This window comes from Oncorhynchus tshawytscha, linkage group LG25 (assembly GCF_018296145.1).
Source record: "Oncorhynchus tshawytscha isolate Ot180627B linkage group LG25, Otsh_v2.0, whole genome shotgun sequence".
NCBI lineage: Eukaryota > Metazoa > Chordata > Actinopteri > Salmoniformes > Salmonidae > Oncorhynchus > Oncorhynchus tshawytscha.
The window spans coordinates 38,549,904-38,562,030 of record NC_056453.1 but is presented as its reverse complement, the minus strand read 5'-3'; the positions used below and the strand labels follow the sequence as shown (position 1 = coordinate 38,562,030).

The window sequence follows — 12,127 nt, the reverse complement described above, 5'->3', positions numbered from 1 at the left end:
GCTAGTTGGTTTTAACCCTCAATAGCTAAAGCAATGGGTGAACTGCAAAGAGAGAACAAAAATGTAACAGAAACCTGTAGATGAAAATGTGAGTCCGACATCTCACCTTGCTATGGAAGGAACTGCTGTTCTTGGCCACGGCACACTGTCTGTCCACCAGGAAACAGTACCTCCTCCTCTCCTCTGACAGCGCATTCTTGTAGCCCTCTGCTGTGTACTGGTCCAGGTCACTCTGCTTGCTGCCAATGGTCTCAACATACTGAGGAGAGGGAGGATGAGAGGGACGGGTCGAGGAGAGGGAGGAGGGAGACGGGTCGAGGAGAGGGAGGAGGGAGACGGGGCGAGGAGAGGGAGGAGGGAGACGGGGCGAGGAGAGGGAGGAGGGAGACGGGGCGAGGAGAGGGAGGAGGGAGACGGGGCGAGGGGAGGAGGAGGAGGGGGACGGGGCGAGGAGGAGGGGGGGGGCGAGGAGAGAGAGGGGGCGAGGGGAGAGGGACGGGGCGAGGAGAGGGAGGAGGGGGGGACGGGGCGAGGAGAGGGACGGGGTGAGGAGAGGGACGGGGCGAGGAGAGGGACGGGGCGAGGAGAGGAGAGAGAGGGACGGGGCGAGGAGAGAGAGGAGAGGAGAGAGAGGAGAGGGACGGGGGGCGAGGAGAGAGACGAGAGGGATGGGGCGAGGAGGGGGACGGGGAGAGGAGAGGGAGTGGGGGGACAAGGAGGGGACGGGGAGAGGAGAAGGAGGGGGTGAGGAGACGGAGGGAGGCGCAGGGGGACGGGGCGAGGAGAGGGAGACGGGGCGAGGAGAGGGAGACGGGGCGAGGAGAGGGAGACGGGGCGAGGAGAGGGAGACGGGGCGAGGAGAGGAGAGGGAGGAGGGGGACGGGGCGAGGACATAAGATACAGTAGGATGTATTTGTCCTCTAGACACTAGAAACAAATCTAAGCAGTTAGATAAGTATATACACTACCATTCAAAAGTTTGGGTTCACTAGAAATGGCCTTGTTTTTTTTCAAGGAAAGCACATTTTTGGCCATTAAAACAACATCAAATTGATCAGAAATACAGTGTATACATTGTTAATGTTGTAAATGATTATTGTAGCTGGAAACGGAGAGAGAGAGAGCAAATGGTTAAGGTTAGTATTGTAGTTAGGTGCATGAAGTAAAGCCGACAACAACCTGAAAATTAGCATTTAGCTTCAGGGGTGCTGTGGAAGTGCTGTGGGAGTGCTGTGGAAGTGCTGTGGGGGTCCTAAATGTACTGTGTGTCATCTTGAGTACCACTAGAATAAGGTGACGGCAGCTAAATCAGTGTAGAAAATCTGTACATTGAATAACATAAACACTCTACATTCTGACTCACAGCATACATTGAGTAGTAAACAACGGAGCACTAATTCCCCGCCTTATAAAACAAAATGGCCGATATAAGCAGAGTTAAAGTAGGATTAGTCGCTTATGATGTCAATGACACACAGAGATCAGCCTAAGACGAGGACAATTGAGTTCATCCTTTGTTACCATAGAGATACAACCAGACGAGTCATGAAAACTGTCATCCACACAACAGTCGTCAACATCTAGACAAAGGCATGCACACAAATCCTTGAATACTTTACAAAAATATCCCACAAAAAAAAACTGACTGTGTGAGGCTTGACCCTCTAAGCTCACATCAGGGAGACACACAGATGGAAATGTCAGCCCCATTACAGAACCCATTAAAGCAATGCAAACAGATGTTTACTGCAAATACTCTGCTTCCCATTTAGCACTTCACACACTGCTACCCTGGAGCTTTCATTTCCCTCTGTCCCTGCCTCAGAATGATAAAGGACAGTCAGAGACGCTGTTGGGTTCTGAGAATGAAATATACTTATCATTTCCTCTTCCTGTCCAACCATAAAATATTTACGGGTTGTATTTTCCACCATCATTTGCAAATAAATTCATAAAAAATCCTACAATGTGATTTTCTGGATTTTTTTTCTTCTCATTTTGTCTGTCATAGTTGAAGTGTACCTATGATGAACATTACAGGCCTCTCATCTTTTTAAGTGGGAGAACTTGCACAATTGGTGGCTGACTAAATACTTTTTTGCCCCACTGTACACACACACACACACGGTGGAAACATGTTTTGTCTGAATGCAGCTGTATTGATCCTCTAGGAAGAATTAAACTTGGTTAAGCTTTCATAGTGTCCGTGGAGTATTTTACCTAACAAACTGTTTCTTCTCTGAGATTGTTACACAATCCCCCCCACCACCACCACCACCATGATGAAGAGGACAGACCCCATTGATCTGTTCTCTTTCTTCTGTGTGTAGACTGATTACAGAAAGGAACGGGAAGAAGATGAAACAAACACTCGAGGAGCTTTATTAGTTATCAATGATGGGAACTTCAAGGAGGATTCAAATGACTAGTGTTGTTTTCAAAGTAAAAGCCTGTGATTACAGCCTACTCTCAGCTACAACACATTGACTGAGGCTGGGTTTAGGCTGGGTTTCTGAACAGCACTGTGATATATGAGCTGATGTAAGAAGGGCTATATAAATACATGATATACAGTTGTTACCGGTACCGAGTCAATGTGTGCGGGTACAGGTTAGTCGAGGTAATTTGTACATGTAAGTAGGGGGGGTAAACTGACTATGCATAGATGATAAACAGTGAGTAGCAGTAGTGTAGTGTAAAAACATCAGCCCTTAGCCTTGGTATACCACAAACCCCTGAGGTGCCTTATTGCTATTATAAACTGGTTACCCAAAGTAATTAGAGCAGTCAAAATAAATGTTTTTGGTCATACCCGTGGTATACGGTCTGATACACCACAGCTTTCAGCCAATCAACAATTAAAAGATTTTACTGAGTTACAGTTCATAAGGAAATCAGTCAATTGAAACAAGTTAATTAGGCTCTAATCTATGGATTTCACGTGACTGGGAATAGAGATATGTAAACCAGTCAGTATCTGGTGTGACCGCCATTTGCCTCATGCAGCGAGACACCTCCTTCGCATTGAGTTGATCAGACTGTTGATTGTGGAATGTTGTCCCACTCCTCTTCAATGACTGTGCAAAGTTGCTGGATATTGGCAGGAACTGGAACACGCTGTTGTACAAGTCGATCCAGAGCATCCCAAACATGCTCAATGGATGATAGGTCTGGTGAGTATGCAGGCCTTGGAAAAACTGGGACATTTTCAGCTTCCAGAAATTGTATACAGATCCTTGCGACATGGGGCCATGCATTATCATGCTGAAATATGAGGTGATGGCGGAGGAGGAAGGGCACGACAATGGGCCTCAGGATCTCGTCATGGCATCTCTGTGCATTCAAATTGCCATCGATAAAATGCAATTATGTTCATTGTCCTTATCTTATTCCAGCCCCACTGCCATCATGGGGCACTCTGTTCACAACACTGACGTCAGCAAACCGCTCACCCACACAACGCCATACACCTGGTCTATGAAAAATGTGTGGGATCTTTTATTTCAGCACATGAAACATGGGACCAACATTTTACATGTTGCATTTTTGTTCAGTATTGAAAGAAATATACAACAAAAAAATATATATTCTGTAGTAGTAGTATTAGTGTAGTAGTAGTATTAGTGTAGTAGTATTGTAGTAGTAGTAGTATTAGTGTAGTATTAGTATTAGTAGTAGGATTACTGTAGTAGTAGTAGTAGTAGTAGTAGTATTAGTATTAGTGTAGTAGTAGTAGTAGTAGTAGTACAGAGCCATGTTTTGTTTACTTTTCATGTACTACAGTGTGCGTTTATGGGCGGGACCAAACAAGGGTCATTATTCCTGGTAATTCTAGATCTTCCCAGACACACCCTTACCTTGAACTTGGACAACATGTAAACAAAAGGCCAGCCAGCCAGACAGTAGGTGAGTCAGCCAGTCAGTCCATCAGTAGGTGAGTCAACTAGCCAGCCAGCCAGCCTGTCAGTCAGCCAGATACAGAATAACTAGAAAGCAGTAGTATGGAATCAGTATAGAGCTGCCAAACCAGTCTGCTTGCCTCTAGAGCCCAGAGCCCTATACTTGGAATCAGGTTTGAGGAGTTTGCGAGGTAACTGAGGTCAACTCTTGAGTTCAACTCGGGATAACCAGCACCACGAACGTGGCTCATCTTTTAGCCAGGTAGGTTTCTATGGCAATGAATCCTTCAGAACTAACCTGCTCCAAAGCAGGCTAACTCCATTTATCCTGAATGAAGTGTCTGAGGCACAAGTTGAGGACCAATGAAATCAAATTCCTTCTCACAAAGATTGTGTCATCATCCCCTTCATTTGAGGAAGACTGATTAAAATGTTTTATAAAATCAAATGTTTTGGATTTTTTTGGGGGTGTAAAAAAACTAATGTCTATCACATTACAGATTTAGTAACGACAGCATTTGCTTTCCAAACTAAGTTCTTCCACACAAATGTATTTAGAAATTTGCAAAAGGCAAACTGACAGTGGCAACCAACCATAGACATATAATCCATAGGATGTCAGTTCAACTAGCCACGTGTGACATGCAAGCGCAGTTGCAAGCCTGCTAGAGTTCGCGGCAGGCGGACGAGCAATATCCACCGTCGTAGTACAGATGAAGCTTGAGCTGGAAGGTGAAGCTAACTGAAGCTGGCTAGCTTTAGAGAAGCCGGAGTAGATCTAGCGTGCTTCGTAGTATACCACTCTGGCGTCTGTCTCACTCAGTCACATTCACACACGCCTGAAAGCCAATGGCAGGCTGATATATGGGAATACATATTTACTACTGTATTCATGCGATACAATATTGACTTTTGCAGATGAGCTCTGCCATTTACAAAAACATACACGTCAACACGACATGAAAATAAGAAAACAATACAAAACACAATCATAGAATACTATATCACTACTTGACAACATCTAACATACAGACATTACATGTTGCTTCTCTGACAGCATTTTCATCTCATATTGTTACCAGGTAAACTATTACTGCTGTGAACACACTGTTGATGAAAGAGACACGTCAAACTGTACAGGCCGTAGCCTAGACGCCGTAGGCTAGACGCCGTAGCCTAGACGCCGAAACGTACAGGCCGTAGCCTAGACGCCGTAGCCTAGACGCCGTAGCCTAGACGCCGTAGCCTAGACGCCGAAACGTACAGGCCGTAGACTAGGGGTGCACATTTTAGTTTTTGACCTAGCACTACACACCTGATTCAAAATCACCAAAGCCTTTTGATGAGTTGATGATTTGGAATCCGGTGTGTAGTGCTAGGTCAAAAACTAAAATCTGCACCCTTTGGGTTCCCAGGACCAGGATTGAGAACCAGTGTCCTAGAGTCTTACTGTAGCCAGAAGCCTTAGAGTTCGGGGGAGCAGGGGACCCCTGGTGGTGACAGGAAGCAGTCTCAGCAGTAAGAAAGAAAGGGTTGAACGGTGGGACAAAGAACCATATGGAGGGATCCGACATAACCCCTTTCCCACTCTTACAGGCTCACTAGATATTGTTATATTATACTCCATGATAGAGGCTTTTGGTGAGCGAGACAGAAGATGCATAAAAGGACATTTCAAACCTCCACTAAAAATGGAATACGAGATACCAATGTAAGTACGTCAACGCAAAATGTCAGATTCAATGAACCTAAACTTTGATGGAACTTCATTCCTAGAATCATCGTTTGATTATGTCAAGCCGAGGTCTAAGCTTGATCTTTTGTCACCACTGTCAGTGCACAAGCTTCCTCTGATGTCATGGAGCCCCCCCCCCTCCTAGAACAATTACATCACAGTGACCTATTAAAGCATTATCAACAGGAGGACACGACATGGGTCATTCAGAAAAGAGATAGAGTGGAAAAGGAAGGGAGAGTGAAACGGTGGAATGAGCGAGACAGAAAATAACTGGGTTGAAGAATTGAAGGAAAGAACAGAACTGCAGCAGAACAGAACAAACTCAGACCCTCCTCCCCCTCCTCTCTCTTGCTCGGCCTCTTTTACTCTCCACATCCCATTTGCTCTGACGCCATCCAGCTAACGCAGAGGGAACTGAACTGTGGTGTTGATGTAGCCTCAAGATGTGTCTTAGCGTGTGCGTTTATGTGACATGCTAACATGTTGCGTGTCACTTGAAACTCCAGTTTTCACACGGCAGTAGCATGTCACCCTCACAGAGTTGTCATTAGAACGTGATAATTAGTTGCTGTTGTTACTAGTTACCATAAATGCCCCAAAGGTATAGCAATGAAACATGACTATCAGTTGGGGAAATGTGGTACGTTCGACCGTTCAGAAAACACACCTCATTTGACCATTTCTCCTCATAGTAACCAGAGCCTGAGACGGACAGAGAGGAGAGGAGAGGAGAGAGGGAGAGGAGAGAAACAGACAGACAGGAGACACAGACAGACACAGGCAGACAGACAGAGACAGAGCGCAGCAGAGAGGCAGAGAGAGATCCCCAGGGTCTGTCTCAACAAAGGGAAACCTTACTGCCCTTAGCTACAGAATAAATGTACAGTACATTTACCTCCCACTCAATTGCTAAATGCTTTTTAACCGACAACCGAATAAATTGGAAATCAGTGCAATGAAGACTGTGCAATGTAAATCCAATGCTAATCTACCTCAACTCATGCAAGCACACTGAATGCAATATGATAATAAAAATATAAATCGGAAATAAATGGGAATATGAAAAGGCTGTGGTGTTCAACTGTGTATGTACCAGTGCTAACACTCATCTAACACCCAATTGAGATATTATGTAACAGAAGCTATTAGCGATTTCCTATTTTTCTGGGTCGGCAGCAGAACGCCAGCGACATTCCCATTATATTCAAATCAGTCTGCCTCTCCCCCTGAAACACTCCCTCTTAAGTGTTTAATAATGAACGAGAGAGAGATTTACCATGTCATTTTCAGGCACTGCGTCCGTGCTTTGTGTTCCCCTAGGGACACCGTAGTAAATGAGTGCATTTTCATCATCGGCTAGAGGTAAAGGTTTAATATTACCATCCATCTGGAGCAGAGCGGGGAAAAGGGAGATTACTTTTTGTTTCTTTTCCTTCCCGAGGAAATCAGTGAGCTGTTACCCGACTTAATGAAACGATGATGGGTGGAACAAGGCGGCGGCTGAGATGGACTAGCCTACACAAGTCTACCGAGGCTGGGTTTAAACGCACAGACACACAAATCATTTCTTCAGGTGGGAGAATTAAGTAGATCTAATCAACAATCTTTCAGAGAATCATTATAACGAGCTTCACTAGCTGGTAATCAACTAAACTCTGTTGTCGACCCCCCTTCCTGGCAAAGAGAAGAGGCCACAGGTCTCAAGAGTCCCTGCCAACCGCTTGTTCCCAGAAGTGCACATGAGGCACAGCAGGGACCGAGATAGGCCACGCAGCTACCCAGCCACGCAACACTCACTCTCTGTAATCACACTCAAGAACCGTTAAGAGGCTGGGAACACACACACACAGACAGAAGCTCCCATTAATCAGTAAGTGCTGAAGAGAGCAGGCTCAAGGGAGTGTGACTATGACCCGGAAATTACTTTTTGTGCGTGTCTGCCTGCGTGTGTTTGTGTCTCTGCTGGGAGTGGACCATCAGATCTCCCGTCTGCAACTCGCTGTTAGCTGGGCTTCCTGTTCGTGCCATCAAACCCCTGCAACGTATCCAAACCAGCAGCCCTTCCCAAGTTCTCCCATGTCACCCTGCTCCTCTGCACACTTCACTGGCTTCCAGTCGAAGCTTGCATCCACTACAAGACCATGGTGCTTTGCTATGGAGTACTAAGTGCCCCTCCCTACCTTCAGGCTATGCTTAAACCCTACACCCCAACCCAGGCACTCCGTCGGCCACCACTGGTCTCTTGGCCCTCCCACCCCTACGGGAGGGGATGCTCCTGCTAAGCCCAGTCCAAGCTCTTGCTTTCCTGTCACCCCAGCTTCCCCCAGAAGCCAGGTCGGCTTTCCCCACCAGAAGCCAGGTCAGCTTTCCCCCACAGAAGCCAGGTCAGCTCCCCCCCCAGAAGCCAGGTCAGCTTCCCCCAGAAGCCAGGTCAGCTTCCCCCCAGAAGCCAGGTCAGCTTCCCCCCCCCCAGAAGCCAGGTCAGCTTCCCCCCAGAAGCCAGGTCAGCTTCCCCCCAGAAGCCAGGTCAGCTTCCCCCCCCCCAGAAGCCAGGTCAGCTTCCCCCAGAAGCCAGGTCAGCTTCCCCCCAGAAGCCAGGTCAACTTCCCCCCAGAAGCCAGGTCAACACCTCTTTCCCCCTTTACCACCTCTGACTCTGCTCTTTAAGGAAAGCGTGTACTGTCAATGCCTGTGATATGTGGTTGTCCCACCGAGCTTTAAGACAAATGTACTCACTGTAAAGGGCTCTGGATAAGAGTGTCTGCTAAATGACTCACATGTCAAATGTAATGTAAAAAAAAAATAAAAAAAAAAAGTCAGACCACAGGCTTGCCTGCCCACCAAACCATAGCAGCCCATGGGAGTCCAATTGTTTTTAGGGTGAGTGTCGTCTTGTAGAGACGCTGTGGCTTAAAGCACCACGTATCCATTTCCAAATTGACTCCTGTTCTAGTTCTGCAACAATTAAACGGTAATTACCTTCCCTCCGGCTGCTTTATGAATAGGAGGAGTGCCTTGTTCAGGGGCCAGAACAACAGATTTGTACCTCGTCAGCTCAGGGATTCGAACGTGCAACCTTTCAGATACTAGTCCAATGCTCTAACCACTAGGCTACCCTGCTGCCCTCAATGCCTCAGTGTTCCCCTTGTAGACTGGCCTGCTCTTTTGCTGAAATTGTTTATTTTCTACGGGTTTAAATAGAATCCTTTGGGCAACAGAGGACCTGTAGGTCGCTCTGATGGCTTTTGCATTCTGCCAGGAAATTGCAGTCCACACACACACACAATATTTAACTAAGAGGCCTGAGTAGTGGCATATTGAAGCTTCAGAACCATAATACAACGTCACAACACATCAGCCTCCACACACCTGCACCTCCACTGTGCTGCGTTGTGTAACCATCGACTCAGTACACCCACCACGTGTCATGGTGCTACCCACTGAGAGGCAGAGGGGCACTGCAACCTGTAAGGGCACATTACACACCTTCTCTGGAACAGCTACCATGGGGGAGGCGTGTATGCCTCTGCAGGACACAATTAGCTGGCCTACATAACACTTCACATCAAATAAACAAATGTTACGCAATGTAGTTGAGGAAGTGGTCAAAGATCAGAACAAAGAGAGTAACCATGGTGATTCAAAGCATTTTGACAAGCTTGAAAAATGCAGTGGAGGAAAAAAAAATAAAAAATCAGCAAGATGAATGACGCCCTTATTTCAGTGGACCGGACTTTTATAGGATCTACCCATGTTCTGTCCCAACAATCTTACCATATCTCCTTGAGTGAGAGGCTTGAATCTCTGAAGCAGTAATTCAAGGTGACGTTCAGTTCATTTCTCCCCATCGCTCTATCCGTCTCCTTCCCTCCGAGCTTGGCGCTTGGTTGTCCGAGGCAAGGCCCACAGTACCCGGGCCCACCCCTCCAACCAGCATCTACTCATTCTAGGGTTTTCTGCATTGACAGACCTTCATGTCGTAAAGTAATGATGACAGACACACCTGTTAATTGAAATGCATTCCAGGTGACTACCTCATGAAGCTGGTTGAGAGAATGCCAAGAGTGTTCAAAGCTGTCATCAAGGCAAAGGGTGACCACTTTGAAGAATCTCAAATATAAAATAATATATTTGGATTTGTTTAACACTTTTTTTTTAAAGTTACTATATGATTCCATATGTGTTATTTCATACTTTTGATTTCTTCACGATTATTCTACAATGTAGAAAATAGTAAATAGTCAAATTAAGAAAAACCCTTGATTGAGTAGGCATGTCCAAAGTTTAGACTGATAGTGTATATATACACTGTAGATGACTTGGCTAACGTCTGCAAGGTTAAAGGTTGAAGGTTACGGAGTTCTTGTAGTTAGTTTTAGTCAACTTCTTCTGCTTCAGTAAAAGGGGCCATAAGACAGACTTCTTCAGCCTAAATCTCCTCTTGGATTAGATTGGCTATCCATCTCCGACACCTGCTGGGCTGTGGCCAATGGGATGATACAGTATTTATCTGGAGTCAAACGTCTCACCAGCCACCTTCCCCTACGGTGAACGTTTGACCCACCAGCTGGCATCGTCCATAGGCTGACTGGGTACTCAGTCTGTCTGTTTCGTTCACAGTAGCAAGCTAACCGAAACCGGAGGCTCTTTGGAAGCACACACACCCCTTCTCCCCCCTCCGATCTCTCACCTGCATCTCCTTGTCTCCGTACTTGGAAGGGTTCTTGCTGCCCTGGCTCTTCCTGCGGAGCTTCTTCAGTTCTGCCTGACACTTCTCCAGACTCTCTCCTTTACTCTTGTGCTCCATCTGGTACTTCTTCAGAGCCGCCTGTAGGTGGGAGTATAGAGTCGGTTTTAACATAGCTATACAGTCATTGGCTTCCCTGGACTAGTGTTCTACCACTATGGTTAGGTGTTGAGTCCCATTTCAAACCACCTGACCACCTTCTATTCGCTGATTGATGCAATGTGGCATAATGCAGGGGAATGAGTTAGTCTGGCATCATAGGGACTTGGCTGATCTCTCTTCCCCCACCTACACACACAGTCTGTCCCCAGTGGCTATAGGACTTATTGTGTTCCAAACCAATGCCTTTGTGTTTCACTCATTCACCTCTGCCAAGAGTTAACGCAATCCTGTGGCCTGGCCTGTCTGCCGGTCGGCCAGCCCTCCACAAAACAATGTTTCCAATATTTGATTTCTGTTTGATGGAAAAACCTAGCTGAGCATGGCTAATTACTTTAGTCAATGCTGAAATAACAGAGCCAAGCAGAGGGAGAAAGGACACAAAAGGGGGAGAGAGAACAGGGGAACATATGGTTTTCTGATCGGCTGCCAGACTGCCAAAGTACGGCCTCAAATGAACTGACGAGGTCAATTTCAAACAGAGGACAGCATTATTTTATTACTGACTTTGGTTTATGAATATCCAGTACTGAGCCTTGATTGAAGCTTCCCAATTATACTACAAAATTCTCTTCAATAAATCTCTAGAAATGGGTTTATCCCTTAAATAAAGCTTGAACTACTACTTCTTCTTATTATTATTTTCTTAAAATATGTCATAATTCATGATTCGGAAAGTAAGAGAAGAAAGTAATTTGTAACTTTATTGCTGAGTGGTTATGATGAAAACCAGTGGGAAATTAAAAGAAGTGCTCAGAAAGCCGTGGAGTTAGTCTCTAGCTGATGATTTGATGATAATGTGGATCCGTAGGGAGGCCTAGCTAGCCACCGTGGAACACAATTAAAGCACCCGTCTGTATCAACGCTTTCTAAATGCGGCCCTCCCATCAGAATACACAACCACTGACACAGAATTATATAAAAGGCATTATATAAAACTGAACAAATTTGATTGACTCTGCGGTAACGTCATAAGAAAACTGCTAATATAAAGATAATTATAGGTAATAAAAAAATATAAGTATTTGTAAAGGGAAGCACACTAAACACCTCTGTGTTCTAGTTCAAAGTGAAGGTGAGAAGACATAAAAGGTGTATTCTGAAGGTGTTAAACAGGTACTAAACATATACACTGGAGGACTGGGGTTGGGAAACCACTGGTCTAAGGACACTAACATTCAGGTAGCGTGCATCCAGCTCCACCTTCTTCTCCAGCTCGGTTAGAAGCTCATTGTGGAACGACTTCAGCTAGGAGGAAAGAGAGGACCACAAAGAGTTAATGATCACATAAGATATACTCACACGTCATAACAACAGGCAGGAAGGAGTACAACTTGCCTCAGGATGTACTTTCTCAAAAACTGCCAGAACTGTTTGCTTAAACAAAAACACACCCTACTATTTTGGATGCTGTCAGTGTTGTGGTGTCAACATGACTTGATGAGCCAAGATTGTCTTGATATCGGACCTGGCCCAAAGGACTAGGGGAAGTTGTATAGTACCAGTAGGTGAATTATGTCTAACTTCATGCCAGTATTGAGATTGTGTGTGTGTGTGTGTGTGTGTGTGTGTAAGGAAGTACAT

At 45.7% G+C, this 12,127-nt stretch overlaps 1 protein-coding gene across 4 annotated transcripts in view; it reads right to left on the bottom strand.

Moving 5' to 3' along the window:
- LOC112235941 (brain-specific angiogenesis inhibitor 1-associated protein 2) overlaps positions 1-12,127 on the bottom strand; it is a 116,085-nt gene that overhangs the window by 35,324 nt on the left and 68,634 nt on the right. For all 4 annotated transcript variants that reach the window (XM_024404491.2, XM_024404490.2, XM_024404493.2 and 1 more), the window contains 3 exons: positions 11,720-11,791; positions 10,328-10,465; positions 107-259 (listed from right to left, as the gene is read on the bottom strand). In XM_024404491.2, coding sequence (XP_024260259.1) covers positions 107-259; positions 10,328-10,465; positions 11,720-11,791 — 363 coding nt within the window. The remainder of the gene's footprint in view (positions 1-106; positions 260-10,327; positions 10,466-11,719; positions 11,792-12,127) is intronic.